The sequence below is a fragment of the Dendropsophus ebraccatus genome, chromosome 12, assembly GCF_027789765.1.
Source record: "Dendropsophus ebraccatus isolate aDenEbr1 chromosome 12, aDenEbr1.pat, whole genome shotgun sequence".
In the NCBI taxonomy this organism is placed as follows: domain Eukaryota; kingdom Metazoa; phylum Chordata; class Amphibia; order Anura; family Hylidae; genus Dendropsophus; species Dendropsophus ebraccatus.
The window spans coordinates 77,391,062-77,414,318 of record NC_091465.1 but is presented as its reverse complement, the minus strand read 5'-3'; the positions used below and the strand labels follow the sequence as shown (position 1 = coordinate 77,414,318).

General features: G+C 44.5%; 2 protein-coding genes across 2 annotated transcripts; both read left to right on the top strand.

The window, feature by feature from the left end:
• Window positions 1–1,113: 1,113 nt before the first annotated feature.
• Window positions 1,114–23,257, top strand: LOC138768779 (N-formyl peptide receptor 3-like). Its single transcript, XM_069946736.1, has 5 exons — window positions 1,114–1,296; window positions 2,775–2,843; window positions 11,053–11,192; window positions 21,155–21,217; window positions 22,348–23,257. The coding sequence occupies exons 4-5, from the start codon at window positions 21,168–21,170 to the stop codon at window positions 23,255–23,257; spliced, it is 960 nt and encodes a 319-aa protein (XP_069802837.1). The 5' UTR covers window positions 1,114–1,296; window positions 2,775–2,843; window positions 11,053–11,192; window positions 21,155–21,167.
• On the top strand, window positions 2,788–6,592 carry LOC138768780 (C3a anaphylatoxin chemotactic receptor-like). The gene is made up of 2 exons (XM_069946737.1): window positions 2,788–2,843; window positions 5,485–6,592. Exons 1-2 carry the CDS (start codon window positions 2,788–2,790, stop codon window positions 6,476–6,478), a joined length of 1,050 nt encoding a protein of 349 aa, XP_069802838.1. The 3' UTR covers window positions 6,479–6,592.

The following is a 23,257-nucleotide window of genomic DNA, read 5'->3' as shown; positions in this document are numbered from 1 at the left end:
AAAACCAGAGGGCAGCAGATCATGTGAAAATATAATATTTGTGTCATTCTCAAAGTTTTTGGCCATGACTGTAAACACAATATTGGCAGATTGAGCAAAAGGCCAATGCACATTAATACCACCCACCAGTACCTGTGCGCCTAGATGACTCTTCTGATTGTCATCTGGATGCTTATGATCTGGCCACCACATTTGGTATATTAGCTGATGAAATATCCACTATGACCGCAATAGAAGCAGAGTCCATTTTGTCTTCAATGTTCTTTACGTGCCAGGAAGATTTTAGCTTGGCCCAGTTCTGAGGGTTCCTCCAGGTTGACCATAGGGTGAGAAAAATAGGCAGAAACTCAGAGAAGACAGAGGGAGGAACATAAATGACAGAAGAGTGGTCTTGGCCTGATCTAATTTGACCTGTCCGTCAAGGCACAGCAGACACAATTAGCAACTAAGCAAAAGGGATAGGTAGTACAGGGAGAACTAAAAAATATGGAATGGATAACTGAAACAAAGACAGAATCAAGGAGCACTGAAAAACCTGGAGTGGAGTATTAAAATCTAATCTAAGACACAGAGGTCGTAACTTCATCCTAGAGAATGGCACTGATGCCTTTTCCAGCATGGACATGACAATACAAATTTTTTTTAGTCTTTTTTTCCCACCCATGGACATAAAGGTTATCGTTAACATGCTTAATACTTGTCAAGACAAGGTACTTAGGAATCCCAAACCACTATATCAACACCAAAAAACAGCTCTGTACCATGTGAATCCGCCATATTGCTTCCCAGGTCTTCTGAAAAACTACAACATGAACATGAAATTAAAAGGAGATGCTTTCTTTCCCCCCCTGTGGACTTGTTACTTATGTTGAGCTAGCACTACCCAGCCACCCTTTTAAACCCAAGTGCAAATATCTGAAACCTGGTTGGTGACGTGCCGATCAGCTTTTTACTATTTTTGGCTTTCTAAAAAAAATACACCTCATTTTTTTATGCCATTCTGGATTTTTGTTTGCTTGTTCTTTATTATGCGCAATTTTGTTTTAAATGTTTTTTTTTTTGTTTTTTTTTTATGTATATGGCTTAAAATTCTCACAATTTAATTCTAGTTGAACTTATCCGTCATCTTATCAGCCAATGAGTCACGCACCCCTTGATAAGCTGCCAGCAGGATAAGGTCCTATGAGAGCTTTATAACGGAACAAGGAGATACAACCATCGTCTGTTTCCTCTGGTAGACGAAGGATGAAGGAAAAGAAAACTGAGCTGCTACAAAAAATGTAGAAGATATTTAAGGTAAGATATCAATCAATTAAGATGATGATGATGATGATGATAATAATTGCAGTGATATTACTATGATTTCTGGTTCCAGTGTTTTCTTTCTTTCTTGGACCATTACATCCTAAAATAAAATTCATCATATAATGTAACAGTGATGGCCTGGCAGACAAACAATTGGCTTGAGCATCAAGCCAATCAGGTATTACTTAAGGTGGCCATACACCTTCAATTTGCTCCGGACTTGCCCCCATCCTTCCTATGGACAGGAACATTCAGAACGGCCAAGCGTTCCTATTAGAGATGAGCGAAGCGGGTTCGGGTTCGAGTCGATCCGAACCCAAATGTTCGGCATTTGATTAGTGGTTGCTGCTGAACTTGGATAAATCTGGAAAACATGGATACAGCCAATGACTATATCCATGTTTTCCACATAGCCTTAGGGCTTTATCCAAGTTCATAAGCCACCGCTAATCAAATGACGAAAGTTCAGGTTCGGATCGACTCGAGCATGCTCCAGGTTCGCTCATCTCTAGTTCCTATGTTCTCTATGGGCAGGAGAGGGGTAAGCCACAGCCAGAGAGTTCTCACTTTGATCAAATCTCTTCCAAAACAAAGGGGTTGGGCAATGGTTTTCCATCACGCCTGACCTCTATCTCAACCAACATAATTTTTCCATGGACGGCCGAGAGAACCCCATACAGCTAAGACTGATGGATACCTTAAAGTCAATGTGCCTAATGGTATATTCGATTTAGGGGATGTTTACACACAGTCAGTTAAAAGATAAATACAACCATAAATTTGAGTGAAAATAAAACAATGTGTGAACAGATGGAAAAATTGGCAAAAATTGGCAGTATTTAGCTAAAAAAGGTGGTAATAAGGGCACCTTCATTATATGGACGGTCAAAATCCATATGCCGTTATTCCAGACGTTATGTGCACTGGCAACCAGTTTCCTACTGAAAAAACAAAAAACAAAAAAAAACAACCTTTATTGTACGGTGTGTGAACATAGCCTAAGACTTAGGACACGGACCACTGACAAGAAGATATTTCAGCACTATTTCTGCATTATAGCATGTGAGTTGTTATCAAGATATAATTCAGTTCATACTAGTATGCAGAAAATGTTTTCCTATAGCTTTTATGCCTACATCTTATAAAGTAACAAATACTGTCACAGCAGAATATATAAAATTCTTGTTAATTTTGGTATCACCATGCCCATGGCAATTTGGTAAACACTATGTAAAAGAGGATGGGAGGGTGGAGAAAGTATCATGAAAGTTACTATTTTTGTTAATTCTGAGCACCAAAAAGGGAATATAAAGGGATAAAAAAAAAAACACATATACTTCCAAATTGTACACAATGTAAATTAGGGCTTTGCTTCGGAAAGTACTCCAGCTGATAGGGGATCAGTTTTTGTGGTTAAATGGTTACATTAATTATCTGGGTCTCTTATTGTTATTTATTTTTTCTTTTAGGTAGAAAGTCAAAATGGATCCTGCTGGCTTAAACCTGAATGACCTTGATGAAATTCTCGATTATAACAAGTAAGTTTCTATACTTCATGCTTTAATATTTAAAGGGGTATTCCAACTTAAAACTAACTTGTACAAGTAAAATATTAGGGGGGTCGTTGTTTTGAATACAGCAGTGGGTACGGCACATGACTCGTAGAGTAGAGCGCTGTACTCGTCTCTCTCCGGTGGCTCCATTCATTCTCTATGGAGCCACCAGAGAGAGAAGAGTACCGCACTCGGCTCTTTCCGGCATCTCCATAGAGAAAGAATAGAGCCACGGGTCACAAGTAGAGATGATCGAACAGTGGGAATTGTCAGGTTCGATCGAACTCGAACCTTCGTCATTTGATTCCCGATGCCTTTACGTTCCGACGGGAAGGTGGAGAGAGCCCGAGTACCACCTGGGAAACAGGGATACAGCCTATTACGTAGGCTGTATCCCTGTTTTCCAGGCGGTACTCGGACGGTCTCCACCTTCCCCACGGAATGGTAAGGCATCGGGAATCAAATAGTGAAGGTTTGAGAAAGTTCGAGTTCGATCGGACCTGACAATTCTCAATGTTTGATCATCTCTAGTCACAAGCCATACCTGCCGTTTTGTTCAAAACGAAGCAGCTGGGGGCTGATATAGATATTGCCAGGGAGTACTCCCTCGCGATCTCTTACTTGTCCCCCTACTTGTCCCCCTAGTTTAAGTTGGAATATCCCTTTAACAGAAAATTAGGTTCGGCTCGGCACTCTTCTGTTATCAACTGCAGCAGCCGAAAGCAAACGAGTGCCGATCTCATTGATCTTTGCTGTATAAGTATACAGCAAAGATCTCAATGAGAGATCAAAGTGTATATACTAGAAGTCCCCCAGGGGGAATAACCCTAACCCCAGGGGGAATAACCCTAACCCCAGGGGGAATAACCCTAACCCCAGGGGGGAGTAACCCTAACCCCAGGGGGAATAACCCTAACCCCAGGGGGAATAACCCTAACCCCAGGGGGGAATAACCCTAACCCCAGGGGGGAATAATCCTAATCCCAGGGGGGCTTCTAGTATATGTGTAAAAAAAAATAAATGAAGTGTTGGCATTAGTAAAAAGCCCCCTCCCCTAATAAAAGTCTGAATCACTCCCCTTTTCCCATGTTTGAAATAAAAGTAAATAAATAAACATGTTTGCTATCGCCGCGTGCGTAATCACCCAAACTATTAATTAATCACATTCCTGATCTCGTACGGTAAACGGCGTAAGTGCAAAAAACATCCCAAAGTGCAAAATTGCGCATTTTTGGTCGCAACAAATCCAGAAAAAATGTAATAAAAAGCGATCAAAAAGTCGTATATGCGCAATCAAGGTACCGATAGAAAGTAAACATCCTGGCGCAAAAAATCACACCTGACACAGCCCCATAGACCAAAGGATAAAAGCGCTATAAGACTGGGAATGGAGCGATTTTAAGGAACGTATATTTGTTAACAATGGTTTGAATTTTTTACAGGCCATCAGATACAATATAAGTTATACATGTTGTATATCGTTTTAATCGTAACGACTTGAGGAACATGCATAACAAGTCAGTTTTACCCCAGGGCGAATGGCGTACCCCCCCCCCCCCCCCCCCCCCCCCCCCCAAAATAAAAGAAATGTGTTTTGTTTTTCAATTTCACCTCACTTTGAATTTTTTTTCTGGATTTGCAGTGTACTTTATGGAAAAACTCAGCCCGTAATTGCAAAGTACAATTAGTGATGCAAACAATAAGGGCTCATGTGGGTTTCTAGGTGGAAAAATGCAAGTGCTATGGCCTTTTAAACACAAGGAGGAAAAACCAAAAATGCAAAAACGAAAATGGGCCCTGTCCTTAAAGGGTTAAGCTGATGTCCACACGTAGACAAAAACGACATATACATCTCAGACAGAGGGTCACAAAATAATGTTAATGTAAAAGCTTGGTAATGTCACTCCATAGAATCAACATTATGCTAAGTCTAGAGATACATTAAAGCGACTCTGTACCCACAATCTGACCCAACCCAAACCCCTTGTACCTTCGGATAGCTGCTTTTAATCCAAGATCTGTCCTGGGGTCCGTTCGGCAGGTGATGCAGTTATTGTCCTAAAAAAATAACTTTTAAACTGGCAGCCCTGTACCCAACGGCCGTGGCCTACAATATCTGTGCCCTAACTTTGCTTCCCTCCTCCCCACCCTCTTCACGGCCAGAGGGCCACAGGGCTGCAAGTTTAAAAGTTGTTTTCTAGGACAATAACTTCCTCACCTGCCAAAGGGACCCCAGGACAGATCTTGGATTAAAAGCAGCTATCTGAAGGTACAAGCGGTTTGGGTGGGGTCAGATTGTGGGTACAGAGTCGCTTTAAAGGGAGTCTGTCAGCTACTTCGCTGGCTATTAACTGGTGGTAAAAATAATATCAAAGACCAGACCTGATCAGGGTTCACACAACTTAGGAAAAAGTGGTTGTCAAAAAATAAATAGAACAAGGAACCCAAAAAGATTCTCTTCTTAAAAAAAAGAGGTAGTATAGAGTATAGGGGAGTGACCTAGCACCATAATGTGACCGTAATGTTTTTTCTTAGTCTTCCACTTGTACTTCTTTGTATACATACTCAACACATTAAGTTCTACATATTTCCTGACCCAAACTGTTACCCTATCATGTCTTTTAAGGTCATCTTACGAAAACTACTGGACCAGTAACATAACTTATTCTACTGATTTTTATGAAGAAGACAGTTTAAAAGCGATAACAATTATTTTATACAGCATCATTTGTGCTCTCGGGACTATCGGCAATGGATTGGTGATCTGGATTGCCGGATTCAGGATGAAGAAGACAGTCAGTGCCGTGTGGTTCCTCAATCTGGCCATTGCGGACTTCCTCTGCTGCGCGTCTCTTCCTCTACGAATTGCAGAGTTGGCTTTCGTTTATGAACTCTCTGGATTTTTTTGTATATTCAGCATTGTTCTGTTCAATCTTAACATGAGCGCCAGTGTTCTTCTCTTGACCGCCATGAGCATGGACCGCTGGGTGTCTGTCGTGTGGCCATTTTGGGCTAAATTTCATAGGACACGTAAACTCGTGAGAATCACTACCGCTATAATTTGGCTGCTGAGTCTGGTTATAACTGGTTTATTATTTTATTTATACGGATTCATTTTTAGCGAGTTATCTGAATGGTGTATATTTAGCCACCATGGCGATCACAGTGCCTATATACTTAGGCAAAAACAGACCATACAACTGATCAGGTTACTTATAATGTTCCTGATGCCTTTTCTCATCATCTTGATCAGTTATATTATTATTTTTTTCAAACTTATGAAAAGTAAGAGACCCCAGAGATCTCAGAGGCCGTACAGGATAATCACAGCTGTTATATTGTGTTTCTTCATCTGTTGGCTTCCATATTACATCTGGCCACTAACACCCCTGTATGAGGAACACGTCATTGATTTTTATATAGTTAATACTATTATTATTAACCTAGCTTGTCTTAACAGTTGCATCAATCCGATCATTTATGTTCTTATGGGCCAAAAGGTAAATCCTGGATTCTGTCGTTCTATCCCGTCCAGGCTTGAAAAAGCCTTAACTGAACAACCTAATGATCCATGGAGAGGACAGGAGGATTATGAGCAGACTTGCACTATGGATGTATAAAATATATTTCTATTTTTAATATAAAAACGTCTTAAAGTGTTACTGTTGTTTAAATGTTTTTTTTGTAGAAATCAATAGTAGAGGCGATTTTCAGAAACTTTGTAATTGGGTTTATTAGCCGAAAAATGCATTTTTATCATGAAAAAGCAGTTAGAAGCTCTCCCTCCTGTCTTCATGGTTCTCTTATGCAGAGGGGAGGGGTGGGGGTAGATGAGGCACCAAAACAGGACAACAGTTAATTTACAGCTACATCACCGGGTTATCTCCTCTGAAGTCAGCACTGACCTCTCTGACCTCTGAACAGCAGCTCTCACACAGCCCCCACTGTGCAATCCTTTGTTCTCTGCTCTTTGCTGGAGACTAATCTCCACCACTAGTACCTGTCAGGCTAACCATTACAGTACTGCTCGACTTTTAATACAACCTGCATGTTCTAGGCTGTACCAATAGGGTGCAGACCTCATAATTCCAATGATCCCCACCTCCCCACCCCACCCCCTAATTTTTAAAAATCTAAAAAAAAATTCAATTAAAAAACAACAAAAGAAAAAAAAACAACAACGTTAAAGAGATGGACTTTTCATTTATATTATGTTTGTTTTTTAAACCGATTTTGGGGGTAAATTGTAATGTTTTCATATAACTATTCATGTTAAAAAAAATTATCTTTTTGGGGAAGGGTTGGGAACATGTTGATTTTACGTAAGTTGTATGTAAGATTGCAAATATATATAAAATTATCTTAAAAAATTCATGTTGACCCACGAGGTTAGCTGAATCACCTCTTTGTTATCAATATCTCATTTAGGGTTATGTCTATATGTCATGTATGTGCATAATGGCTTGGGCTTGTAAATGGATGTGACACATTGCACACATGATGATACATTGATAAATTGATAAAATACAATATATTCCAAATACAACAAACAAGCTTTGTAATTCTTTGCATTAGGGTACGTCAACACGTACCGGATCCGCAGCGGATTTCTTGCTGCGAATTTGCAGCGAGACCCGCTTTGGATCCTGTATTGTGAAGGTGAATGGGTCCCATACACAATGCGGATCCGGTACATGTGAACGTACCCTTAGACTATATCAATAGCATTGCTATAGCTCTATTAAGTCAAATTAATATATCACACACTGTCAGTGAACATAAATGGGTGCCATATTGTGGCGGGAAAGAAAAGAAGACCCTATTTGTTTTATTTAATGTTGCATGAGCATGTTCTATCGAGCAAAGTGCTTGATCAAGCAACAGGTGTCAGGAATGTGCAGTAGCCTGGTGTGAACTGGGCCTGGTTTTTATTTTTTGTCTTACACACGCCCTTGTCTTTCAGCCTCCTGGCAATGCAGAAGTTACACTGCTCACTGCTAGCCTTGATCGCTGTAGCTAAGCAGTGTTTTTGATTGACACATGCCTCTGCCTTTCCGGAACCTTACGGATCAGAGCGTCGGTCCAATGGGGCTCTTGATCCTCATAAATGAAAGCAGTGGCCAGTCTCTCATTGCTGGCTGTTAAGGTTCATACCCTGATCCCTGCTTTCCCTGTCTACTTCTGTGATCCCCGTTCCTAATTCCTCTGCTTGCTGGACCTGTTACCTGACATCCCGCCTGACCTTTGACTATCCGTTTGTTCTCCGATTTTTTTCTGCGTTGCCCGTTTGGTTCTGACTTCGCTTGTTGATTTTCCTTTGTTGTGTTTGTCTGTCTGTCTTGTTCTGTGTTTCACTTATTCAGTATAGGGAACATCTTCATTGTTGTCCGCGGCTGCATAGAGCCGGATGAGGCAAGTAGGTAGGGACAGTGGGTGGGTTCAGGCTCAGGGCCCACTGTCTTGTCCCTACCTCCCCATCCTGACAACGGGCTTCTCATCACTGCTCAATGCTTAATTGTGCACATTGTGTGTTCGGGTCAAAGTGCAAGTCTTCTGCATGTTTGATTTATTTATCCAATAAACAAGCAGTGATTGTCCAGCTGCATCAGGTGACCTAGGTCTATATAAGCCTGGATCACCTGATGCTCCACTCAGATATTCTCACACAACCCCTTCCATGCTGGGGTGGGCTCAGTGCATTCAACACAGCAGATGAAGCAGGATGAATGGAATCCCCACTTAACCCCTTGGATGTCAGTAGGTTCTCTGTTGAGAAGGAGTGGGTTGAAATTAGCCTCCTGGGACCCGGTGTGTGGTGTATTCTCCTTTAACTGCACTCAGCTGAGGTGGGACAAAACTGCTGTAGCCGCTGACTGGCTAAGCTGAAACTACCGAAGTCTCCACTCAGCCACTGGTTGGATGATTTTAGCGGTAGGAGCTAAAGATAAAAGATGCTGCTGGGAGAATTTAACCCCCCTCCAAACAGAGCACAGTGTGAGCTTCAGGGAGTTAAATGGGGATGCTATGTATCTCCACTTAACTCCCTAGAGGTGTGACTGTAACTTTTAGGACCCAACAATTTGGGTCCCCACTTTTTTCAGGTAAGATTTTGAAAGAAAAAAGTTAAAATTACAAAGTAAATAAAGTAACAGTGAATTTAGCAATGCACTTTCCAGGCCTATTGCAACTTGAAACCACATTCATCATTCAATGTCACAGGCTCTGCCCATGATGCAATGGGCTAGAAGATTAAGCTAGTGGACATGAACATGGCGGGGAAAGAAAAGTCTGAAATGTTCCTGAAGTTGGAACGTAGCCTCTAAGTGTAACTATCGTCTTTCACTGGGGGCAGGATTTTTATATACTAAAGGTTCTCCTCCATGGGGCAAACATCAGGGAAATAAGATAGTTATTGCAAAGGACCCAGCACACATGCAAATGTACACTGTTCATATTAGAACATAGTCAGATGTGAAGACAAAGGATAATCCATTAAAATTCCATGATGGATACAATGAGTTATTTACAGATAGCTGGTTGATAAAGGTCCTGGGGACAGAAACATCCCCAGGATTGGGTATGCTGGTATTGTGAGGGGGGTAAGCATTATGGGAAGGTGGCATCAACAGGCTCCCTTACCCCGCTGGGCGCCTTCTTCTCTCGGTTTCCGGGTACATCATAGCCCGGGTTGAATGTTACAAGCAGGAAGGATTAAGCCCGTTCAGCCAATCAGTGAATTCAGTGGTGTTCTTCCCCTGTTACTGACTGGTTGAGCGGGGCATCCATCAACTCGGGTCCATGAAGATGATGTGGGCAATGGTACAAGTGAATAGAACTTTTTGTTCTCCCACCCCCAGCCCAGAATAATTTACTTTGCTCCACGCCGAACTCCTCCTTTAACCTGGTGGAGTCGAGTTCAGTTGTTATAACCACCTTAAGGCCATGTTCACACAGCATATATGTCCGGCCGCATATTTTCACTTCCGGACATATACGCGTTAAACTCCGGCCGGGGATTTATGCTACTTGCGGTCGGCTACGTACAAAGCGCAAACTTATACCCGCTGTCTACTTACGCTTCCCGAGCGCCCTACGTAGCGATCTGACAGCGGTCTTTTACTTGGAAATCTTCGCCTAGCCCCGGACACCCCACAGAACCTTTTGGATCGGCACAAAAAGCTGTAAAATTTAAGAAATCACCACTACGTACGGGACCGCATGTTACGCTATGGGCGTAAGTTACGGCATTTTCGTCCTCAAACGATGGTCTGGCTCATTTCTTACGGCGGCGCATACGATCCTCTCATAAGTTCGTACGTAGTGTGAACTGTGCGGCCGTAGATCGTATACTTTCCATTGTACGCAAACTACGTAAGCCTCCGGCCGCTTATTCACAGGACGAGCTACGTCCGGAGACTTACGTAGTGTGAACATAGCCTAATACTGTAATCATTTAGTGGATTACATTACTAGCATTAATGGGATTGCTAATGTCAGTAACCGACAGTGATTACTGGCCCACTTCATACTCCCCCTCCGCTGCCTGTCTCTGATTCAGTCTGTTCCATAATCATAAGGCAGGGTCATAATCGGGAACAGAAAGTCCCGAAATCATTTTATTTCTACTAAAAAATTATGTAAACTAAAAGTGAATTAAAAACTAAACCAATAAAAATAAACCTGCTGAGATGAATCTAGAGAAGAGAAAATCATAAACCAATGCAGTGCAAATCCTTTTTTTTTTTTTCTTTTTTTGCTTATCATTTTTTCCCCTCTAATTTTCTAAACTGTAAGAACTCAAATCAATAGCAAAAAAAACAACAACCCGTGAACGTATTAATAATTAAATGTAATTTCCATTCACAACCTGGGTCACGGGTTGTGCCATTTTTTGCAGAAAGTAGCCGTGCCTTTTCACATCCTGAATAGCCCCTTCAAACTACAACATAATCATTTGAGAGGACTGTCTTCCAGGGGCATGAAGGTTATTGTTTTACATGCCTAATACGTATCAAGCCAAGAGAGTTAGGAATCCCAAGAGCCTATAGAAACCCCAGAAGCCAGCTCTGCACCATGTGACACCACAATATTGCTTCCTAGATGTACTTTTTGCTTTAAATTTCCATTCAGGTCTAATGTTTAAATTCTTGCTATTTCTTTCTGGTTAATCCTATCTGACATCTTATCATTCAAGGAGTCAGGCGCCATATGATAGGCGGCCAGTAGATTATAGTCCATTATAAATCCATTGTCTGTTTCCTCTGATATACTACAGTGGCTGAAGAAAAGGAAAGTGTGATTTGCTACATGCAAAAATAGTACAAGTAGTTTAAGGTAAGAAACCAATTAATTTCTAAATTAATCAAGTTAGGTAATCTCTGTACAGTGACTGTACTACATGAACTGTACTGCTATCTATGTGTACTACATGTACTGTACTGCTGTCTATGTGTATTACACGTCCTGTACTTCTATCTATGTGTACTACATGTACTGTACTGGTATCTATGTGTACTACATGTACTGTACTGCTATCTATGTGTATTACACGTCCTGTACTGCTAACTATGTGCACTATATGTACTGTACTGCTATTGATGTGTACTGCACTGCTATCTATGTGTATTACATGTCATGTACTGCTATCTATGTGTACTACATGTCCTGTACTGCTATCTATGTGTATTACATGTCCTGTACTGCTATCTATGTGTATTACACGTCATGTACTGCTATCTATGTGCACTATATGTACTGTACTGCTATTGATGTGTACTGTACTGCTATCTATGTGTACTTTACTGCTATCTATGTGTATTACATGTCATGTACTGCTATCTATGTGTACTACATGTCCTATACTGCTATCTATGTGTACTGTACTGCTATCTATGTGTATTACATGTCCTGTACTGCTATCTATGTGTACTACATGTCCTGTACTGCTATCTATGTGTACTGTACTGCTATCTATGTGTACTACATGTCCTGTACTGCTATCTATGTATACTACATGTCCTGTACTGCTATCTATGTGTATTACACGTCCTGTACTGCTATCGATGTGTATTACATGTCCTGTACTGCTATCTATGTGTATTACACGTCATGTACTGCTATCTATGTGCACTATATGTACTGTACTGCTATTGATGTGTACTTTACTGCTATCTATGTGTACTGTACTGCTATATATCTGTACTATATGTCCTGTACTGCTATCTATGTGTACTACATGTCCTGTACTGCTATCTATGTGTACTGTACTGCTATCTATGTGTACTACATGTCCTGTACTGCTATCTATGTGTATTACATGTCCTGTACTGCTATCTATGTGTATTACACGTCCTGTACTGCTATCTATGTGCACTATATGTACTGTACTGCTATCTATGTGTACTACATGTCCTGTACTGCTATCTATGTGTACTACATGTACTGTACTGGTATCTATATGTACTACATGTACTGTACTGCTGTCTATGTGTATTACATGTCCTGTACTGCTATCTATGTGTATTACACGTCCTGTACTGCTATCTATGTGCACTATATGTACTTTACTGCTGTCTATGTGTATTACAAGTCCTGTACTGCTATCTATGTGTATTACACGTCCTGTAGCGCTATCTATGTGCACTATATGTACTGTACTGCTATCTTTGTGTACTACATGTCCTGTACTGCTATCTATGTGTACTGTACTGCTATCTATGTGTACTACATGTCATGTACTGTTATCTATGTATACTACATGTCCTGTACTGCTATCTATGTGTACTAAATGTACCATACTGCTATATATGTGTGTGTACTACATGTACTTTACTGCTGTGTATGTGTACTACATTAACTGTACTGCTCTCTATGTGTTCTACATGTATTGTACTGCTGTCTTTGTGCACTACACATACTGCTCTCTATGTGCACTACATGTCCTGTACTACTATCTATGTGTACTACATCCTGTACTGGTATCTATATGTACTACATTTCCTGTACTGCTATATATGTGTACTACATGTACTGTACTGCTGTCAATGTGTACTAAATGTACTATACTGGTATATATGTATACTATATGTACTCTACTGGTATATATGTACTAAATGTACTATACTGCTATATATGTGTGCTAGTTGTACTGTACTGATATTTATGTGTACTAAATGCACTGAGTTGCTATATATGTATACTACTTGTACTTTACTGTTGCCTACTTGTACTACATGTACTGTACTCCTATCTATGTGTACTACATGTACTGTACTCCTATCTATGTGTACTACATGTACTGTACTGGTATCTATATGTACTACATGTCCTGTACTGCTATATACAGTATGTGTTATATATGTGCTGTACTAATATCTATGTGTGCTAACAGGCCCGTATCTGCCATGAGGCGAAGTGAAGTCTTCGCCTCAGGCGGCAGATAACACAGCCCTTGAGGGGGGCAGCATCAGCGTCCTGTGTCCTTATCATTACAACTAGTTACGGCTCAGTGCCCAGCCGTGTTTCCTGTCAGTTGCCTCATGAGAAGCGCTGAGGAGGCACTGGAAGCCTCGTATTCACATCACATAAGACATAGATATAGTGTCTCCTGCTGTTAACCCTTTCAATAATGCAGAGTTATTATACTCTGCATCACTTACACACTGTAGAAAAGACGCTATATTATGTCTTCTCTGCACTGCCGAACTCCGAGCTGACCTCAGCACAGTGCAAGAGTCGGAGAGGAGGCATAAAAGTCATGTTCTGCTCTGCTGTTAACTCTTTCTGTATAGCAGAATGTAAGTGATGCACAGTAATACTCTACATTCTGCAGTACTGAAAGAGTTAACAGAGCAGCCCGTTTTATGGCTCTTCTCCGGCTCCTGAGGTCAGCGGTCAGCAGTTGCAGATTGTTGTTTGTTTTGAAGCTCTCAGGGGGCCCATAGTGGCTCAAACTGTTAAAAAATCTGGTCACCGCACGGCGCACACTGTTATCTATAGTGCTGTCCTATACACACTGCACACTCTGTTATCTATAGTGCTGTCCCATAAACACTGTTATCTATAGTGCTGTCCCATACACACTGTTATCTATAGTGCTGTCCTATACACACTGTTATCTATAGTGCTGTCCTATACACACTGTTATCTATAGTGCTGTCCTATACACACTGTTATCTATAGTGCTGTCCCATGACATGGGAAAAATGATCCCTCTGTAGCCAATTTCCCAAAGCCCTTCTCCACCTTCCTTTTCCCCAGAAATGAGACACCGACTCCAACCTTTGGAAATATTTGGCCACAGCAGCCAATTTTATTATTAACAAAATAACACAAAACATAAATAACCATTATCTGAATATACATATAATATATCAATGAAAACTAACTGTCCGGTACGGGAGGGAGTCCTTGAAGCTAAAATATATATAACCGGCCACCATAAATTGCACTATTTATCCTAGAGATAAACATCTTATAACTATTCCTGCCCCCAGCCGGTTACCACAGGCTCAGGAGCCCATATTCCAACTACATTGGCCGATTACCCATAACACCCGACTACTCCCCGGGACACCACCCTGTCAGGAGCCCAATATCCTCTAATTAACCTGCTGATCCTCTAATTAAACGGGGGGTTCACCCTCCCTCGTGTACCCCCTTTGTACATTTTTGCCAACTCCAAGAACCCCCTAACCCGCCACCCGCTGCTATGACAGTGACCATTAAGCCAGAACACACATCCCCTCACCCCCTTAGTAATCCAACCATGAGCAACCCCCAGCCAACAAGATCCGTCCGAAGCTACTCTTCAGGGAGGGCGGGCGGGACTCTTCAACCACCGCTCCTCGTGTGTTGTCCTGTTCCTCAGTGGGGAGGTTTATAAAACCTCCCCTCCCACTAACTCCACCCCCACCCTGTTCCCGCTCTCTCTAACGGACTGTCCCCCACCCCCTATTAACCCTTACGCTCCATTTTCCCTGTCATGCCGGCCTCCCTAAACTGCGTTGCGTCCGGCCTTCTCTTACACACTGCACACACTGTTATTTATAGTGCTGTCCTATACACACTGCACACTGTTATCTATAGTGCTGTCCTATACACACTGCACACTGTTATCTATAGTGCTGTCCTATACACACTGCACACTGTTATCTATAGTGCTGTCCTATACACACTGCACACTGTTATCTATAGTGCTGTCCTATACACACTGCACACTGTTATCTATAGTGCTGTCCTATACACACTGCACACTGTTATCTATAGTGCTGTCCTATACACACTGCACACTGTTATCTATAGTGCTGTCCCATACACACTGCACACTGTTATCTATAGTGCTGTCCTATACACACTGCACACTGTTATCTATAGTGCTGTCCTATACACACTGCACACTGTTATCTATAGTGCTGTCCCATACACACTGTTATCTATAGTGCTGTCCCATACACACTGCGCACTGTTATCTATAGTGCTGTCCTATACACACTGTTATCTATAGTGCTGTCCTATACACACTGCACACTGTTATCTATAGTGCTGTCCCATACACACTGTTATCTATAGTGCTGTCCCATACACACTGTTATCTATAGTGCTGTCCCATACACACTGTTATTTATAGTGCTGTCCTATACACACTGTTATCTATAGTGCTGTCCTATACACACTGCACACTGTTATCTATAGTGCTGTCCCATACACACTGTTATCTATAGTGCTGTCCCATACACACTGCACACACTGTTATTTATAGTGCTGTCCTATACACACTGCACACTGTTATCTATAGTGCTGTCCTATACACACTGCACACACTGTTATCTATAGTGCTGTCCCATACACACTGCGATGCTGCACTGTGCCTGTCCTGGATCTTCTCTCCCTGACTATTGCTCTGAGGTCCCTGTAGTTTAGACTGCTGTCAGGTCACAGGATAGGAGACTCAGCTGAGGCATTAATCATGTTGAATGGGGGGACCTGGGAGTGCTGGAGTTCTTGTATAGGGAATGTGAGGGGCACTATGGGCACATGGTGATATTACAGGGAATGTGAGGAGCACTATGGGCATGGTGATATTACAGGGAATGTGAGGAGGGCAGGGGGCATGATAATCTTGTAGGGGGAATGTTGGGGAACAGTGATATGATGCTGAAATGCAATTTTTCAGCTCATTCAAGAACAGCTGCTAGTACTGCTTCATTTGTGTCTTGGTGTATTTCTGCTTATTTAACATAAAAATAGAAAATCGAGATTTAAATCGAGAATTGTCTCAAAATTAAAAAAAAAAAAATCGAGATTTTATTTTTTGGCCATATCGCCCAGGGGGGTGGTGGGCGCTTTGTCAGTTCTCGCCTCAGGCGGCAGAAAAGCTAGAATCGGCCCTGTGTACTAAATGCAATGTGCTGCTATATAAGTGTACTTTACTGTTGTCTTCCTGTAATACATGTACAGTACTTTAATATTAATTTATTTCTAATTTCAAATAGATTTCTTTGTTCAGTATCCAAACTAAATCTGGGGAGAAAACTGTCATCTGAACTATTGTCCAGCTGAGAGTTATTTAGGTGTTTGGACACCAAGGCTCACAGGAGCGAGGATTCCTATCATAACTAGAGATGAGCGAACCTGGAGCATGCTTGAGTCCATCCGAACCCGAACGTTCGGCATTTGATTAGCGGTGACTGCTGAAGTTGGATAAAGCCCTAAGGCTATGTGGAGAACAGTGGCCCAGAGCTCCTGCACAGTGACATCCTCCCTCTCCAGGCGGCTGGTGTGCTCAGCTGCATAGAAGACACACCGGCCACCTTGGGAAGGAGGATGTCACTGTGATGGAGCTGGGGTCATCTCCGATACACTGGCATCCCCCAAGTCCACCCCCAATACACTTTATACTTAGCAACAGTCCAGTGCAGGAGGAGAAGGAGAGCAGCCCCCTAGCTCCTGCTTAGTGACATCCTCACTCTTCAGGCGGCCTCCGCACTAAGTTGCTTGGGAGACGTGCCAGCTGCCTGGAGAAGGAGGACGTCACCATGCAGGAGCTCCGGAACTGCTCTTCTTCTCCTCCTGCACTGGACTGCTGTAAAGTTTATTGGGGGATGCACTTGGGGAATGCTTGTAACGCCTGGAGTAGTGGATCCACTGGACCGGCACCAGCGATGGCACAAACCTCACCAGGGAGCGGAGTCTAAGGGGCCGCTGGTTTTCACCAGAGCCCGCCGCAAGGCGGGATGGACTTGCTGCGGCAGGCGACCCCCAGGTCGCTACCCCTGGCTTGGTTGCTGGTGACGGCAGGCGAGGCGTGGCAGGAGCAGTAGGCAGGAGATGGCACTGGCAAAGGTCTGCAGGTGAGAGCGCACGTGACAGGCTGAACGCAGGAACAGATGGAGTGACAGGGAAACAGGAACCAGGAACAGGGACTAGGGACCGGGTAACGGATAGGACTCAGGAACAGGGACTGGGACCAGGTAACAGATAGGACTCAGGAACAACAGGGGGCTGGGCCAAACGCTATGGGAAGCATGTAGAGGCTCCAACCCTAAGGACAGGGCATGCTGGGATTTATAGGGGAGTGATTGGGTGCAACTACCAATTAGGAGCGCACTGCCCCTTTAAATCTGAGACAGCCGGCGCGCGCGCGCCCTAGGAGGCGGGGACGCGCGCGCCGGCCGGCACAGCGGAAGACAGGAGCGTGGAGAGGTGAGGCGCCCCCCGGGGCCGAGGTGACAGCAGCGCCGGGTCCCCGACTATGGACACCGGCTGCTGCATAGGGCAGGTAGCGGTCGCGGCGGCGGCCCGGAACGCGGGACGCCGCCGCGGCCGTAACAGTACCCCCCCCCTTTGGCCTCCCCCTCTTTCTTGCCTGCAAATGGCACAGGAAGCCACAAAGTCTTTGACATCTTGGGATAGGCTGGGCCACCAGTAGTGGCGAGAGATCCGTTGGCCGGTCTTACGGACTCCCGGGTGCCCGGCCTCCAACGAGGAATGTCCCCAGTTCAAAATACCTCTTCGAAGCGCAGGGTGAACATGAGTCTTTCCGGGGGGTACTCTCTGAAGAGTGGAGGTGACGACTGGTACTAGGCGATCAGGCGGTATAACGTGGCAAGGGACCTTCTGTAAGTTCTTCCGGTGGTGAGAGGACACGACCTTAGTCTTGGGTACGGGGAGAGGGTACACCTCGGCAGAGAAGGCATCCGCCGAGTCTTGGTCTTCTGCCGGTAGGCCGGATAGAGGCTTGGCCGGGACAGGAAATGACATAATACACTTGGTCTGAGGTGACTTGAGACACTGGTGGGAACAGTCCTGACCCCAACTGAGAATCTCCCCGGTTCTCCAGTCCAGCTGAGGGGCATGTTCTTGTAGCCACGGGAGTCCCAGGAGGACCGCGGGGGAAGAATGGGGCAGGACGTAGAAGGATATCTCTTCTTGATGTGAAGGACCCACCTGGAGGACTAAAGATGCGGTCTGGTAGTACACACGGTCGGTAAGAATTTCGCCCGTGACCGAGGAGATAGTCAGGGGCCTGGCTAGTCGGGTCACGGGTAGCCGCCATCTTTGGACCAATGTTGCCGCAATAAAACTGCCTGCTGAGCCAGAATCGAGGAAGGCAGTAGTCTGATGATTTTGTCCTGAGGGAGTCCGGATGGAAACAGGCATAGACAGACTTGGAATGGTGGCATTCGCACCTAGGGACACCTGTCCCACCGGACCTAGGTGCGAGCGTCCTCCGGATGTTTGGGGACGTAGGGAACATCCCAGCCGGAAGTGATCGGAACCACCGCAATAGAGACAGAGATTCTGCTCCAGGCGCCGGATTCTTTCATCAGGCGTCAGGTGAGCCCGTTCCACCTGCATAGGAATCTCAGGAGAGGGCTGGGACATCGAAAGGTCAGGATTCTGGAAAACCGGCGCCAGCTGGGGGTGGCGACGGGAATGGGTTAGTAAATGTTCATGCCGAACCTCCTCCTCCCTCTCCGAAAAACGAGTATCAACTCGGGTGGCCAGTAGAATGAGTTCGTTCAGGGAGGTAGGCAGGTCTCGGGCAGCGAGCACGTCTCTCACTCGACTAGACAGGCCCTTCTTGAAGGTGGCCAACAGGGCGGCCTCGTTCCAGTCCAATTCAGCTGCCAGGGTGCGGAACTGGATGGCGTAGTCACCGACAGAGGAGCTGCCTTGAGAGAGGTTGAGGAGAGCAGTCTCGGCCGAAGAAGCACGGGCAGGTTCCTCAAAGACGGAGCGAAACTCGAATAGGAAGGCCCGGAGATTGGCAGCAACAGGATCATCACGGTCCCACAGTGGCGTGGCCCAGGCCAGGGCTCTACCCTCTAATAGGCTGATGATGAAAGCCACTTTAGAGCGCTCGGTGGAAAACTGACTACTCAAAAGTTCAATGTGCATGGTGCACTGAGTCAGGAATCCTCTGCACAACTTAGAGTCCCCAGAGTACTTGCTTGGGAGAGCCAGTCGGAGTGAAGAAGCAGCGTCAGGAGATGGTGTGCGCTGGGCAGTAGTCTGCTGCTGTAAGGCGGCAGTGAGTTGCTGGATCTGCTGTGACTGTTTCTGGATTTGTTGAGCCTGTTGCGCGACCACTCTGGCGACGTCACGGAGATCTGGCACCTCGCCGGGATCCATGGTTGGAGCCTACTGTAACGCCTGGAGTAGTGGATCCACTGGACCGGCACCAGCGATGGCACAAACCTCACCAGGGAGCGGAGTCTAAGGGGCCGCTGGTTTTCACCAGAGCCCGCCGCAAGGCGGGATGGACTTGCTGCGGCAGGCGACCCCCAGGTCGCTACCCCTGGCTTGGTTGCTGGTGACGGCAGGCGAGGCGTGGCAGGAGCAGTAGGCAGGAGATGGCACTGGCAAAGGTCTGCAGGTGAGAGCGCACGTGACAGGCTGAACGCAGGAACAGATGGAGTGACAGGGAAACAGGAACCAGGAACAGGGACTAGGGACCGGGTAACGGATAGGACTCAGGAACAGGGACTGGGACCAGGTAACAGATAGGACTCAGGAACAACAGGGGGCTGGGCCAAACGCTATGGGAAGCATGTAGAGGCTCCAACCCTAAGGACAGGGCATGCTGGGATTTATAGGGGAGTGATTGGGTGCAACTACCAATTAGGAGCGCACTGCCCCTTTAAATCTGAGACAGCCGGCGCGCGCGCGCCCGAGGAGGCGGGGACGCGCGCGCCGGCCGGCACAGCGGAAGACAGGAGCGTGGAGAGGTGAGGCGCCCCCCGGGGCCGAGGTGACAGCAGCGCCGGGTCCCCGACTATGGACACCGGCTGCTGCATAGGGCAGGTAGCGGTCGCGGCGGCGGCCCGGAACGCGGGGCGCCGCCGCGGCCGTAACAATGCTGTGGGGGATGCCATTGTATTGGAGGTGACCCGAGCTCCTGCACATTAACACCCTCCCTCGCCACCTGGGCATCACCATGCAGGAGCTCAGGGTCATCATTCTAAGAGGGCCCCCTGAAATGCTTGGCAAGGATTCCGTCTCTGGCTGCCACTTCCTGGTTTAGAGCAGGGAGTCCTATCACTATGACGGGAATCCCCGCTCCTTTACAGTAAGAAGTGGTGCACCGCTACTTACTGCTTGCCTTCCAGAGCTGATTGTGTTCAGGAACAGAGGTATTACTGTACAGGTTAAAAATTCAGACCACAACCGATCAAGGGAACAAGCAAGGAGAATATCCAAACTTTTTTGTAATGAGAATGCCCATAAAAATTTGTTCAAACATATTTGATGGGGATGAAATAAATGTCCTTAGTAAGTACAGGGAAGAAAGAATATGCACAGTATCTCTCACACCTCTTAAGCAAAGAGATATCCCTTCAAGTCAAGTCTCGCTCAGTCAAGGAGCCTTAGAACATTGACTGGAGATTTTATGCCAAGCCAAACTATCTCTCCAAAAGGAGAGATAGTTTGGCTTGGCATAAAATCTCCAGTCAATGTTCTAAGGCTCCTTGACTGAGCGAGACTTAACTTGAAGGGATATCTCTTTGCTTAAGAGGTGTGAGAGATACTTTGCATATTCTTTCTTCCCAGAATTCCTAGTGGAGCAGCAATGGTCTGTAAGTCTCCACACGTCCTTGAGACGGGCTCTCCTTAAGGAGAGTCATTACCCCTTTGATCTTAGTAAGTACAGTCAAAGTGAGTAGATGGTATTATTGAATATTGAGGGATTGAGGAAATGTATTTGTTTCCATAGGAGATAGGGGATCAATTACTGTGGTTAAATGACATAATATTCTGTGTTTCTCATTTCTATTTATTTATTTTTCCTTTAGGAAGAAATTCAAAATGGCTTATACTGAGTCAAATAACTACTACAAAATTCCTGATTACAACCGGTAAGTTTAGGAAAATAATGTTTGGATCTATTCATGTCTCCACAAATAAGCCCTTCTACTGTCCTGTTGGTTTCACCGTACAGACATTTTCACCCATAGGGCATGTTCACACTGAGTAAAATAGGCGGAATTACACCTGCCTCTGGGTGTCATAGCATCTCAATGGGAGATCACGCGTTCTTTCGCAGCTGTCGCTCTCCCATCAAAGAAGTGACATGTCACTTCTTTGAGCAGAGGGCGGCGGCTGCGGAGGAGCACGCGCTCTCCTATAGACGGGCTATGGGACACTGAGACAGGTGTGATTCGGCGGCGGAAAGTTCTGCTGCGGAATTCCGCCTGTTTTACTCAGTGTGAACATACCCTTACTTTTCTTTCAGTTTTATTAAGGATGCCAATTTCTCATGACACCCTTTCAAGATGATATGATGACATGCTAGAAAAGTGCAAAAGTTTCATTAAGGGTATATGCACACTACAAAAATCACACGGGTAACTTGCCACAGATTCCACCACATACCTCCCCCCACCCCACCCCCGTGCTCCCGATTCACTCTCTGCCCATCCCATAGACTCCATTCTATGGTCAGGCAGATTTTGCCTTCTGCTCAAAGAACTGACATGACAATTCTCTGGGACGGACGGCAGAATCTGCCTGCGCATAGAATGGAGTCTATGGGACGGGTGGAGTGTCAAGCAGGAGCGCGGGGGGAGCGGCGGAATCCGCGGCAAGTTATCCACATCATTTTCGTTGTGTGCATATACCCTTTCATAGCAATCACTGGATGACCACAAATAGAATAACACAACATAGATATTTCACATGATAATCTGACTCTACTGTATGTATTTGATAAAGATGGATACAAATGTTTCTACTTAAAAAAAAATGCAAGAAATTGGTGGCAGCAACGAAGACATGATCAGGGTCTATTCAGCATAGAAAAAAGTAGTCATGAAGTAATAAATAGAAATGTCCTGTTCTCGAAAGGGCGAGTACAGAGTGTTGGTTGGGGTGACTTAGTACCGTGTGGTTTTTGCCTCAGCTTTCCACTCATACTTCTTTGTATAGATACTTATGAAGCTATACGTTTTTCATGCACCAAACTTCTACTCTATTATATCTTTTTAAGGTCAAAAACTGTGTACACAAAGTTTGATGATCAATACAGTTTAGAGGAAATGACAATTACTTTATACGTCATCATTTCCGCTCTTGGGATTATCGGTAATGGATTGGTCATCTGGATTGCCGGATTCAGGATGAAGAAGACAGTCAGTGCCGTGTGGTTTCTCAATCTGGCCATCGCGGACTTCCTCTGCTGCGCTTCTCTTCCTCTACGAATTGTAGAGATGTTTTCCTATTACCCAGACTCAGAATTTTTTTGCATATTGAGCATGATTCTTTTCAATCTCAACATGAGCGCCAGTGTTCTTCTCTTGACCGCCATGAGTATTGACCGCTGTGTATCTGTCATGTGGCCATTTTGGTCTAAAGTTCATAGAACACATAAACTTTTGAGAATCACAGCCGCTATCATTTGGCTGCTGAGTTTGGTCGTGACTGGTTTAATATATTATTTCTACAAATTCATTTTTCAAGAGTTTTACGAATGGTGTACATTAAATCCCTATGACTGTCTAGATGCAAATAGCTGTACACTAAAACAGAAAATACAACTGATCAGGTTATTTATAATGTTCCTGATCCCTTTTATGATCATCTTGATCAGTTATGTTATGATTTTCCTCAAAATTATAAAAAGTAAGAGACCCCAGAGATCCCAGAGGCCGTACAGGATCATCACCGCTGTTATATTGTGTTTCTTTATCTGCTGGTGTCCATATTACATCTGGCCGCTAACACCCCTATATGAGGATGCAATTGAATTTTATACAATTAATACTATTATTATTAACCTGGCTTGTCTTAACAGTTGCATCAATCCAATCATTTATGTTCTTATGGGCCAAAATGTTAATTCTATATTCTGTCGTTCTATTCCCTCCAGGCTTGAAAAAGCCTTAACAGAACAACCTTAA

Excerpts from the sequence above, each read along its gene's own strand:
- LOC138768780 (XM_069946737.1), top strand. The coding sequence starts at position 2,788 with ATGGATCCTGCTGGCTTAAACCTGAATGACCTTGATGAAATTCTCGAT. Across the intron at positions 2,844-5,484 it reads GAAATTCTCGATTATAACAA|GTCATCTTACGAAAACTACT; the intron begins GTAAGTTTCTAT and ends ATGTCTTTTAAG.
- LOC138768779 (XM_069946736.1), top strand. The coding sequence starts at position 21,168 with ATGGCTTATACTGAGTCAAATAACTACTACAAAATTCCTGATTACAAC. Across the intron at positions 21,218-22,347 it reads AAAATTCCTGATTACAACCG|GTCAAAAACTGTGTACACAA; the intron begins GTAAGTTTAGGA and ends TATCTTTTTAAG.